The 12,001-nt window shown below is 33.4% G+C and overlaps 1 protein-coding gene across 1 annotated transcript; it reads right to left on the bottom strand.

Moving 5' to 3' along the window:
- Positions 1 to 3,225: 3,225 nt before the first annotated feature.
- MED27 (mediator complex subunit 27) lies at positions 3,226 to 11,966 on the bottom strand. Its single transcript, XM_090174656.1, has 9 exons — positions 11,791 to 11,966; positions 10,645 to 10,847; positions 9,342 to 9,486; positions 7,528 to 7,658; positions 5,719 to 5,815; positions 5,020 to 5,127; positions 3,873 to 3,914; positions 3,561 to 3,638; positions 3,226 to 3,404 (listed from the first exon to the last, which is right to left on the bottom strand). Exons 2-9 carry the CDS (start codon positions 10,833 to 10,835, stop codon positions 3,270 to 3,272), a joined length of 927 nt encoding a protein of 308 aa, XP_090030782.1. The 5' UTR covers positions 10,836 to 10,847; positions 11,791 to 11,966; the 3' UTR covers positions 3,226 to 3,269.
- Positions 11,967 to 12,001: the final 35 nt, after the last annotated feature.

Raw genomic sequence — 12,001 nt, 5'->3', positions numbered from 1 at the left:
TTCCAAATAGAACGAAACCGGTCTACCGTTGGAATTTCTGGCTATTTTATTTATTTTTACTTTAGTTTATTACTCGAAGATCTATTTGATCCGAGTTTCCCGTTGCTCGAAGACCTATCGGTACGAGTTATTAGTAAGTTTTTAATTTTCTTCAAATTTGTTTAGGATTTAGCTATATTATCCCTTTTAATTATGGACGTATCTACTTTTTCGCGTATTTTATCATCCTTCTCACAGTCCATAGGTGGTTTCTTCTAACTTAACTTATCGTATATACTATTCTCCACCACACTCCCCCCTTTTCGGCTTTCCGTTGCTATACGCAACGCGTTTTGAAATTTTTAATGTTTAGGCTTAGTTTTTCTTTTCGATTTGATAGTCGCCAGCCAGATTTCCCGCACGGTACTGATGAGTTCCAAATAGAACGAAACCGGTCTACCGTTGGAATTTCTGGCTATTTTATTTATTTTTACTTTAGTTTATTACTCGAAGATCTATTTGATCCGAGTTTCCCGTTGCTCGAAGACCTATCGGTACGAGTTATTAGTAAGTTTTTAATTTTCTTCAAATTTGTTTAGGATTTAGCTATATTATCCCTTTTAATTATGGACGTATCTACTTTTTCGCGTATTTTATCATCCTTCTCACAGTCCATAGGTGGTTTCTTCTAACTTAACTTATCGTATATACTATTCTCCACCACACTCCCCCCTTTTCGGCTTTCCGTTGCTATACGCAACGCGTTTTGAAATTTTTAATGTTTAGGCTTAGTTTTTCTTTTCGATTTGATAGTCGCCAGCCAGATTTCCCGCACGGTACTGATGAGTTCCAAATAGAACGAAACCGGTCTACCGTTGGAATTTCTGGCTATTTTATTTATTTTTACTTTAGTTTATTACTCGAAGATCTATTTGATCCGAGTTTCCCGTTGCTCGAAGACCTATCGGTACGAGTTATTAGTAAGTTTTTAATTTTCTTCAAATTTGTTTAGGATTTAGCTATATTATCCCTTTTAATTATGGACGTATCTACTTTTTCGCGTATTTTATCATCCTTCTCACAGTCCATAGGTGGTTTCTTCTAACTTAACTTATCGTATATACTATTCTCCACCACACTCCCCCTTTTTCGGCTTTCCGTTGCTATACGCAACGCGTTTTGAAATTTTTAATGTTTAGGCTTAGTTTTTCTTTTCGATTTGATAGTCGCCAGCCAGATTTCCCGCACGGTACTGATGAGTTCCAAATAGAACGAAACCGGTCTACCGTTGGAATTTCTGGCTATTTTATTTATTTTTACTTTAGTTTATTACTCGAAGATCTATTTGATCCGAGTTTCCCGTTGCTCGAAGACCTATCGGTACGAGTTATTAGTAAGTTTTTAATTTTCTTCAAATTTGTTTAGGATTTAGCTATATTATCCCTTTTAATTATGGACGTATCTACTTTTTCGCGTATTTTATCATCCTTCTCACAGTCCATAGGTGGTTTCTTCTAACTTAACTTATCGTATATACTATTCTCCACCACACTCCCCCCTTTTCGGCTTTCCGTTGCTATACGCAACGCGTTTTGAAATTTTTAATGTTTAGGCTTAGTTTTTCTTTTCGATTTGATAGTCGCCAGCCAGATTTCCCGCACGGTACTGATGAGTTCCAAATAGAACGAAACCGGTCTACCGTTGGAATTTCTGGCTATTTTATTTATTTTTACTTTAGTTTATTACTCGAAGATCTATTTGATCCGAGTTTCCCGTTGCTCGAAGACCTATCGGTACGAGTTATTAGTAAGTTTTTAATTTTCTTCAAATTTGTTTAGGATTTAGCTATATTATCCCTTTTAATTATGGACGTATCTACTTTTTCGCGTATTTTATCATCCTTCTCACAGTCCATAGGTGGTTTCTTCTAACTTAACTTATCGTATATACTATTCTCCACCACACTCCCCCCTTTTCGGCTTTCCGTTGCTATACGCAACGCGTTTTGAAATTTTTAATGTTTAGGCTTAGTTTTTCTTTTCGATTTGATAGTCGCCAGCCAGATTTCCCGCACGGTACTGATGAGTTCCAAATAGAACGAAACCGGTCTACCGTTGGAATTTCTGGCTATTTTATTTATTTTTACTTTAGTTTATTACTCGAAGATCTATTTGATCCGAGTTTCCCGTTGCTCGAAGACCTATCGGTACGAGTTATTAGTAAGTTTTTAATTTTCTTCAAATTTGTTTAGGATTTAGCTATATTATCCCTTTTAATTATGGACGTATCTACTTTTTCGCGTATTTTATCATCCTTCTCACAGTCCATAGGTGGTTTCTTCTAACTTAACTTATCGTATATACTATTCTCCACCACACTCCCCCCTTTTCGGCTTTCCGTTGCTATACGCAACGCGTTTTGAAATTTTTAATGTTTAGGCTTAGTTTTTCTTTTCGATTTGATAGTCGCCAGCCAGATTTCCCGCACGGTACTGATGAGTTCCAAATAGAACGAAACCGGTCTACCGTTGGAATTTCTGGCTATTTTATTTATTTTTACTTTAGTTTATTACTCGAAGATCTATTTGATCCGAGTTTCCCGTTGCTCGAAGACCTATCGGTACGAGTTATTAGTAAGTTTTTAATTTTCTTCAAATTTGTTTAGGATTTAGCTATATTATCCCTTTTAATTATGGACGTATCTACTTTTTCGCGTATTTTATCATCCTTCTCACAGTCCATAGGTGGTTTCTTTTAACTTAACTTATCGTATATACTATTCTCCACCACACTCCCCCCTTTTCGGCTTTCCGTTGCTATACGCAACGCGTTTTGAAATTTTTAATGTTTAGGCTTAGTTTTTCTTTTCGATTTGATAGTCGCCAGCCAGATTTCCCGCACGGTACTGATGAGTTCCAAATAGAACGAAACCGGTCTACCGTTGGAATTTCTGGCTATTTTATTTATTTTTACTTTAGTTTATTACTCGAAGATCTATTTGATCCGAGTTTCCCGTTGCTCGAAGACCTATCGGTACGAGTTATTAGTAAGTTTTTAATTTTCTTCAAATTTGTTTAGGATTTAGCTATATTATCCCTTTTAATTATGGACGTATCTACTTTTTCGCGTATTTTATCATCCTTCTCACAGTCCATAGGTGGTTTCTTCTAACTAAGCTGAAATACCTCCTGAAAAAGCTGAAAAGAAGGTAATCCTAAAGAAGAATAATGATTAAAGGCACCAAATCTTTCAAATACCAAAAAACATTTTTATATACAAATAAATACAACATTATGGCCGACATGCTTCGTGAAAGACATCCAAATTCCTGACATCCCTCCACGTAGGAGGCATATTTCCTTGCAGCCTGTTTCCACAGCGACGGCAAGGTGCACTAAACAGTGTTGAGTAACTATGAAGCCATGTCTAAAAAAAGAAAATAAAACTATTTTAAGCAAGAGATCAAACATCACAGCTATAAAATTCCTACTTTCTTATTCTCTGAATAAAACCTCAATCGTGAATTCTCAATTATTTAAAAATAATTAACCGGTCTTTTAAACATAATCAAAAAAGTCTTACTACATATGACTTCAAAGCAATCTCTGGCAACATTGGTGAGTAAAAATGTAACATTGCAGCATTTGCATGATCAGTAACCTGAAAGAAAATAATTTTATTGTCAAATGTAGCTCCACATATGTTAATCAAGAATAACACTGCAATGGATAGACACCACTAACATTTTTTTTAGTTTCAAGATTGGTAATTAACTACATGGTAAATTTCCATTTAAATTTTGTTTTAATGTACATAGAAATTAATATTTGTAAATAATGTAAATTTATTTTCTAGAAATATTTCAATCACTCAGGAAAAAAAGTAAAAAATTACCTTTTGAAACACTTTGTACTTGGAGCTGCTCCATAAATCCAACTAAACAAAAATGTTGTAATTAATAGATTTTTAGCTCAGCCAAAATACAGAAGAAGTATTCTACACAGAGCACTATTTAGTAGATAGGGAATATTTAGCAAAACTGGGGCTAATTAATATAGAAAATTTCTTCTGTTCTGAAGAAGACGCCCCTGACGAGGTCCAAATGTTATTGCACAGTGCAGTTATAAATAAGTTTTTAACTAAACCAAAAAATCCATGTACAATTCCTTTCAAAAAAATAATTTATTGATTTCCACGGTTAATAATAATCAGTTAGGCTATTACTCAAGGCACAGCCTTAGGCCCAAGTCATCTAGTGACTTTGAATGCCTTAAACAGGTGGCCGGGTTACAATGTGTAGGAGGGTGATGGCAGTCCTTCATGCAACGCGAGCCATCAGCTCCCTACATTCACCATTACCGTTAACCTCAAATATATGGTTTTTCAAGACAATAATTAGGAATTAAAAAACCATTTTAACTAAAATAGGGTGTTCGGAGTAAACTTTAAGGAGTGATGTGGGCCAGGGTTCTGCCTTAGGCAAATTTCTTTATCTTAAAAAAATTACACGAATGAATAATTTTCTGTGATTTCTATACCAAAAATAATTAAAATGTTTTAATAGTTGCTTCCATAAAATTTCTTGAAATTTGAAAGCAAGGAGCAACAAACACAGCACCCCACACAAGGAGAACGCAGCTAGCCTTTAAACACGCTAACGCACTGTTGTGTATAAATTTTATTGGAAAGGCAGAAGACAATATCAAAATTTTGCCCTTCCGACAGCAGCAGGCGCTAAAGCGTCAAACCAATGAAGACTGTACGGAAGAAAATGCATGACATTTAACGAGTTACGTTCTTCTTGTAGAGGGTGCTGTGTTGGTTGAAAGTGAGCTACATAGTGCATGCTACTTGACATACCTCTGGAAGCAATTTATAGAAAATATTTTTTCAGGGTGCATATTTCATAAACATTTTCAAATTAATGCATTCCTTATTTAATATGTACACTCATGATAATATACTAATTCCAGGTTAAATAGTTTTTTGGGTGTCTGAACAATTTCTGATCTGCTGTATGTAAAAGATATTAAAATCTTACTCTATCATCATCATCAATGAAATCTTCACTAAAGCCTTTAACCAAAACCCATTCAATAATCAGTCCTCTTAAGATAACCAGAGCCTTCAGAGTTCTGCACAAAGTAATCTGTAAATAAAAACACCAGAATTTAGCATCTGTTTTATAACATACCAAGAACACATTGAAGGAACATCTAATAATATAGGGTTTATGATTTATGGATTCTTGAAATTAGCAATTAATAACATCAGTAATTAGCTTATTCAAATTAGTTAATAATCAAATGAGAAAAGCATGGGTGCCTAATTTTCTAAAGAAATCCGGGGCCAGTCTTTTTGACTATTTCTCAATAAACATTTCCTTAAATTTATTGTGTTAGTGGAAAAATGTGCCAATTCTACACCTTGGTCAACTAAAATAAAGGGAATATAAAGTAGGATGTTCAATGGTGGATCACTGAATTACATTCCGACACCAGCGTCTTTCCCGCAAGCCCGAGTGGAAGATGATTTGTTCAAAGAAGATTCTATTAGAAACTAAAGTAAAACTCCTATTGTAGTATACCTGAGTGCAGATTTAGCTAAGTGCCAAATGAACCCCCTTTTCAAAACACTTTATACTCCCTTTGAGTGTTCTATGGTAAAAGTAAGTAAAAATTAGCTTGAAGGCTGCATAATAAGTTTGTTATGGTTTTTATTTGTTCCAAGAAAAATATACCTTAAGAACAGTTGAGCTTCCACCAAATGGTCTCAACACTTCAATAGACATATCTGGAAACAGACGATGTAAACCTGCAGTAAAGCCATCAACTGCCCTAAAAAAAATAGGCAAAAGTAGGGTACAGCAACCTCATCTTGTTTTTCAATTATTTTAGTCGGATACGATAGAGTTTGTCACGTAGATAGCGTGGGTATTTTTTATTTTTGCCGCAAATGATTATTTAATTTTTTAATTTAATTTAAAAATTTAAATTTTTTTGGGTATTTTTACGTTTTTTATCTTTTTCTTTAATTATTTTAGGCGGATGCGATAGAGTTTGTCACGTAAATAGCGTGGGTATTTTTTATTTTGGCCGCAAATGATTATTTAATTTTTTAATTTAATTTAAAAATTTAAATTTTTTTGGGTATTTTTACGTTTTTTATCTTTTTCTTTAATTATTTTAGGCGGATGCGATAGAGTTTGTCACGTAAATAGCGTGGGTATTTTTTATTTTGGCCGCAAATGATTATTTAATTTTTTAATTTAATTTAAAAATTTAAATTTTTTTGGGTATTTTTACGTTTTTTATATGGTTTTTTAAATATTTTAGGCGGATACGATAGAGTTTTTTGCCGCAAATGATTTAATTTTTTAATTTTATGGCCGCAACTGCTTGGGCCTTTTCACGACTTATGTTATTATTTTCGTCGTGTGTTCGTATAAGTATTGGCGCCTGACTGCGCCGCACGTTCGCTACGCTCTCGTGCTGGGGGCGCGCGGCGCCACCCCAGCCCCATACTAAAAAAAACGATGGGCCTTCTATAACGCAACCTAGAGGACAGTACCTAGGCATACCCTACCAAGTATTGTCGGGCGTGAAAAAAATTGGAGCGTATATTGCAAGACCAAGGGCAAAGTGGGGTTGCGGCCATAAAAAGTCAGCACAGCTAGAAATAGCCCAAAATTCCCAAAAATAATTTATTGAACAAACAACTGGAATACCACATGGAATTTTTTTTTTCGAACTATCGGCATACCAAGGGCTGAAAACCCCGTGGTGTCGTCGAACACAAGACGAAAATAATAAACACAAAAAAATGTAAAATACCCAAAGAGGTTCAATTTTTCAAATTAAATTAAAAAATTAAATCATTTGCGGCAAAAAAACTCTATCGTATCCGCCTAAAATAATTAAAAAACCAGATAAAAAACGTAAAAATACCCAAAAAAAATTAAATTTTTAAATTAAATTAAAAAATTAAACAATCATTTGCGGACAAAATAAAAATACCCACGCTATCTACGTGACAAACTCTATCGTATCCGCCTAAAATAATTAAAAAACAAGATGAGGTTGCTGTATGCTACTTCACCCAAAAAAGGATAACACTAATTTAATTCCAAAGTAACTTAAAATCTAAAATCAAACACACTTAAGTTGAATCTGTGATACAAGTTTCCTAGAGATTGTTTTGAGTTCAAATAAATATTTTTAAAAGTATATATTTTTTTCAATGTAAAGAATAGTATTTTTTTACTTATAGAGTCAAACTGTTTTAACGTTTCAAGTAATTTCATACTTTCTTTCAACTTCATTGAAAAGGAAATCATGCTTTTAAATTTTAGGTCACCAACTTAGCTAAAAATAATTGCTTTAGCTATTGCTGAATCGTATACAACATTTTCCAAGATTTCAACCAAACAGAATAGATTTCATCTACTGGGCATAACAACCCGACAAATAAAATACTTTTCCTATGGAGTATTGGTTATTTTATTGAAGACTTAAATACATGAAATTACAAATAATTAATATTTACTCACTGTGGTAATACATTATGTCCATTGTGTGGGGACCTTTTGAACTTCTTTGGAGCTAATAGTGGATTTATATTTGAGCGTTTCAAAGTATTTTGATTTAGAATTGCTGATGCATGACTTGTATGTTCGTGTACCTAAATATTAAAAAAATATATAGTTTTTTATTAGTAATACATAACACTACCTAGAATGACTATCCTGTACATCTCTAACACATTACGGTGGCAGACTTTAAACAACAGATTTACAAAAAGCTTTGTGGCACCTAAGAGCAACAAACACAAGGAGAACGCAGCTAGTCTTTAAACACACTAATGCAGTGTTGTGTACAGATTACATTGGACGAGCCTTTTCACTGACAAGGAGACTACCCGAGGTGGTTATCACCGATTTTGTTGAAACTCGGGGGTTAAGTAGACCTTATGGTAGTATGAAAATTTCCAAAGGGAAAAGTTGCAATGGGCTTTAGTTTTCCCATGGCAACCGAAAATGTTTTTGATCTCTCAAAACAAAAAAAATCTCCATTTAAAAAAGCATGGGATTTTCTCGGTTTCACAGGGTACTTACTTACTTAAAAAATTTGAAAAAATTAAATTTTCAAAACCTACCCAAAAAGATGAATTTGACCTATTTTGGGTAAAATTGATCAATGATTTTGGCTAAAATTTATCAATTTTGGTTAAATTTTAACAAAATTTGGGTAACCGAGAAAATACAATGCTTTTTTAAATGGAGAGATCAAAAACATTTTCGGTTGCCATAGGAAAACTAAAGCCCATTGCAACTTTTCCCTTTGGCAATTTTCATTCTACCATAAGGTCTAAATAACCCCCGAGTTTCAACAAAATCGGTGATAACCACCTCGGGTAGTCTCCTTGTGAACGTTTTATGGAAATTCCCTTACCAAAAAATAAGTTGGATTTTAGTTGGTATTTAGTTGGTAAACACATTTTAGTTGACATTAGGTTGGTTTTAAGTAGGCTCAAGTGGACAGAATATTTCAATAAACTAGTTAAAGGGGTAATAAGTTGTTATTAAGTTGGTGGGAAAATACTTTTTTCTTTAAGTTGGTAATTAGTTGGTTTTTAGTGGTCAGAAAATTACATATTATTTGTAAGTTGGTTTTAAGTAGGTTTTAAGTAGGTATTTAGTTGGTTTTAAGTTGGTATTTGTCTCAAATACCAAATTGAAGTATTTCCTAGACCACTTATTTTTTGGTAAGGGAAGTGGAAAGACAATTTTGGAATTTTGCCCTTCCAACAGCAGCAGGCGCTAAAGCGTCTAAACAATGAAAAATGTACACAAGAAAATGCATGACTTTTGACAGGTTGCATTCTCCTTGTGTGGGGTGCTGTGTTTGTTGGCACAAGAGAGCTTTGCATTTGTTTTCATGTCCAATTTTAGAATGATAGCTTACATAACTCATTTGGCTCTCTGGTAATCAGCTAAATACATCATTTTACATTTTACAATCAACTTTTTAAATTTTGTGAAGAGCATTTTTGATTCTAAAATAGTGTTGGCCATAAAATAAATGCAAGGTTATTTCTAGCATGATCATATAAAACATAAATCATAAATGTTTGGTCTAAGTCAATAATGCCTCGACAAAACTCATAACCTACTACTCGATCTTTACAATAGGATTGTTAATTATTCCAAATATCATCATGGATTCCTGCTTTTTCTAGTATCAATGAGCTAAAAACTTCCTATTAAATACTTCAAATTATGACTAAATGTTACTCACTTCCTTTATAGTGTCTTCTAAACATGTGTGTTTATATAAGAAACCTTGGAAACTGAATGAGCCATACCTTGTCACACCATCTGTATGCTTTCACCATTTCATTGTAAAGCGAAGTTTTGTCATAAGTTGGATCTTGACTTAAGTGAGCTGTATTTCCAAGACTTAAGGGTCCACCAGATGACCCCAGAAGTGTACATGCAGTTTCAAGATCTCTGTTGAAAGTTAGTTTATTAAAAAAACAAACAAATATTTGCAATTTCACATTTCTGTTGGATTTAAGGAGTCTAGTGTCAGCGCTGCTGGTCTGTGATTTTTATGTTTTTCGATTGTCCCACCAGTTAATTAACCCCCTCCATAGTAAATACCACCATTATCCTTGTCTATAATTAATGGTTCCACACTCTCTCGCAAATGGTAGTGGCATTATTCTATTATTAGGGCATTCAGTTGTAATTTAAAAAAGGATCATTACAAAAAAATTTATTCAGATAGACCAATGTTTTCGTAATATAGTGGCAATACAGATTTGAGTCAGAGATGGCATTCAAACCAACAACTGTGCGATAAAAGAATTAAAACTTTTTAAACTCAGTATTATAAAAATCCTAGTGTAATTTTCTTTAAACTACCATCGACATAATAATATTTAATAGTAAACCATCAAATTTGCACAAGACAAATTTTAAAATTGTGCAAACACACACAGGTCCAAAACGGGGTGAGGGATGACCATGGCTATCAAATAGTTGATATTTAACAAGCGTCTCTAATTTTTGGAGTACAGTATAAGAAACCGTTACAAGGTATTACTGTTGTATGGGTCCACATCTATAAACTAGTTATGATTTTGCTAGTTACAATGTCAGTAGGTACCATACAATTCTAGACTGGTAAAGATTTATAATATAATAATTAAAATAGAATATAAAAATGCAAAGTGTTTTTGGGCCTAATTATTCATTGTTGGGCCTCCTAGAATCATAACAAGCAAAATCGTAACTAGTTTATAGATGTGGACCCATATGACAATAATAAACCATTACAGCTCGCACCTTCATGTACATGCAATAAAACTATTTTAAGAGTTTAAATAAAATCATATTTTTATTAAAAAAATGAATTAAATTAAAAATGTACCCATCTCCACAAATTTTGACTCTGATTTATTGAAATTTGCTTATTTTCTCTGACTTTCCGTTAAAAACTATTTTCTATACTGTTAATTTGGTTTTCATAAAAATTTTGTTTCCTTCCCCTACAATTTTTTCTTCTACCAACATGCTCTCAGAATTTCTTTTATTACACTTCTCTGAATTTTATTTTGGAGCAATAAATTTTGAAAACCTTCTACAGTCATACTTATACCCTACCTAACTTTAGCAGTAACAGAAAAGAGAGATGATTGCAATTCCTGAAGGAACATTGATTCTTTGCCCTCTTCGCCATGGGCTGCAGTTAATCCATTTGCTAATGTGCGAAATAAGTCAGTAACAGAACATCTTAACGAACGTACAGCTTTTAAGCCTGAGAGAACAGCGTCTAAATTGACACCATCCGCCATTTTGGTAAAAACCTAGAAAATGGGGAAAAAAAAGATGTATTGAACATTCAAAATGATTGACCAGAGACAAATTTTATTTGATTTGTTAACGCTACAGCTATGATGTTGCATGATCAGAATAACATCAGAGCTTTAAGTCTTTACAACACCAAAATTGTTACCGCTACTTCCCATCTCAAATCAATGCTATAACGTAAATATTAGTATTTATGGTTTTCAAAAAACTATTTGTCATAACATCTATTTATCATAACATCTAATGTAACCAACTACTTTAGTAAAAAACATTCCTTTAATTGTGGAGCAAAAATAACCCAAACTTTTTGGGTGGCCCTACAGCCATGTGCGAAGCCAACTACCCACGGTTTTACTTCTGTAGGCTGTATTCCTCCAAGTTCAATTCAAGCTACACCTTTGTATGGGGGCCCTTATGAAAATTAAGTTTAGGCTTTGTACTGGCTTTAATCAGGACTAGGTGTTGAAATTTATTTAAATTTATCAACTAGATATGAAACAATTATAACAGTGAATTTGAAAAATTACTTCCATATTCCTGTACTTCTTTAGTTTATTTTAGACAAAAAAGGTCCAATATCCATAATGTCAGGCAGTGGCGTAGCCAGAAATCCTTCAAGGGAGGGGTTTAAAGTATGTAAATACCAAAGGGGGTTCCAGAAGGGGGTTAAATATTAGTACAGCCAAAGTTACACCAATGGTGGGTTGATATGGAAAGCCCTGCTACTGCATCAGGGCATACTGGGGGAGTTAATTATACAGACCAGACTTCAGAGAGATTTTATTTCTATGCATTTTACCCAGGTGACTTTACCCTTATATGAAAACTTCATAAAGAGTAAAACCTAAAATTTCTTAAGTCTCTAATATTATGGCTTAACATTAAACAATAGACATTTAAATCTAAACAGATTTATTTTTAAAATTATGGTAACATTACCTTACGAGCTATTAAAGGAAATATTCAATTCAAAGTTACTGATAGAACTGTATAATTATAATTCTACTTTTTAGAGACAGAAAATCTAATTTTATTTAAAATTAACAATATAGCATATTGAATATGGTGTTCACTCTCCACTAAGATTTAAAGAACTTTGTCCAGAGAGCAGACGATCCATTAGAGCCGTGTCTATTTTGGACCGTTTTTC

Source organism: Leiobunum rupestre, chromosome 5 (assembly GCF_980474605.1).
Source record: "Leiobunum rupestre chromosome 5, qqLeiRupe1.1.hap1, whole genome shotgun sequence".
Classification (NCBI taxonomy): domain Eukaryota; kingdom Metazoa; phylum Arthropoda; class Arachnida; order Opiliones; family Sclerosomatidae; genus Leiobunum; species Leiobunum rupestre.
The sequence above is the reverse complement of the archived record's forward strand: the minus strand, read 5'-3'. Positions and strand labels throughout refer to the sequence as shown.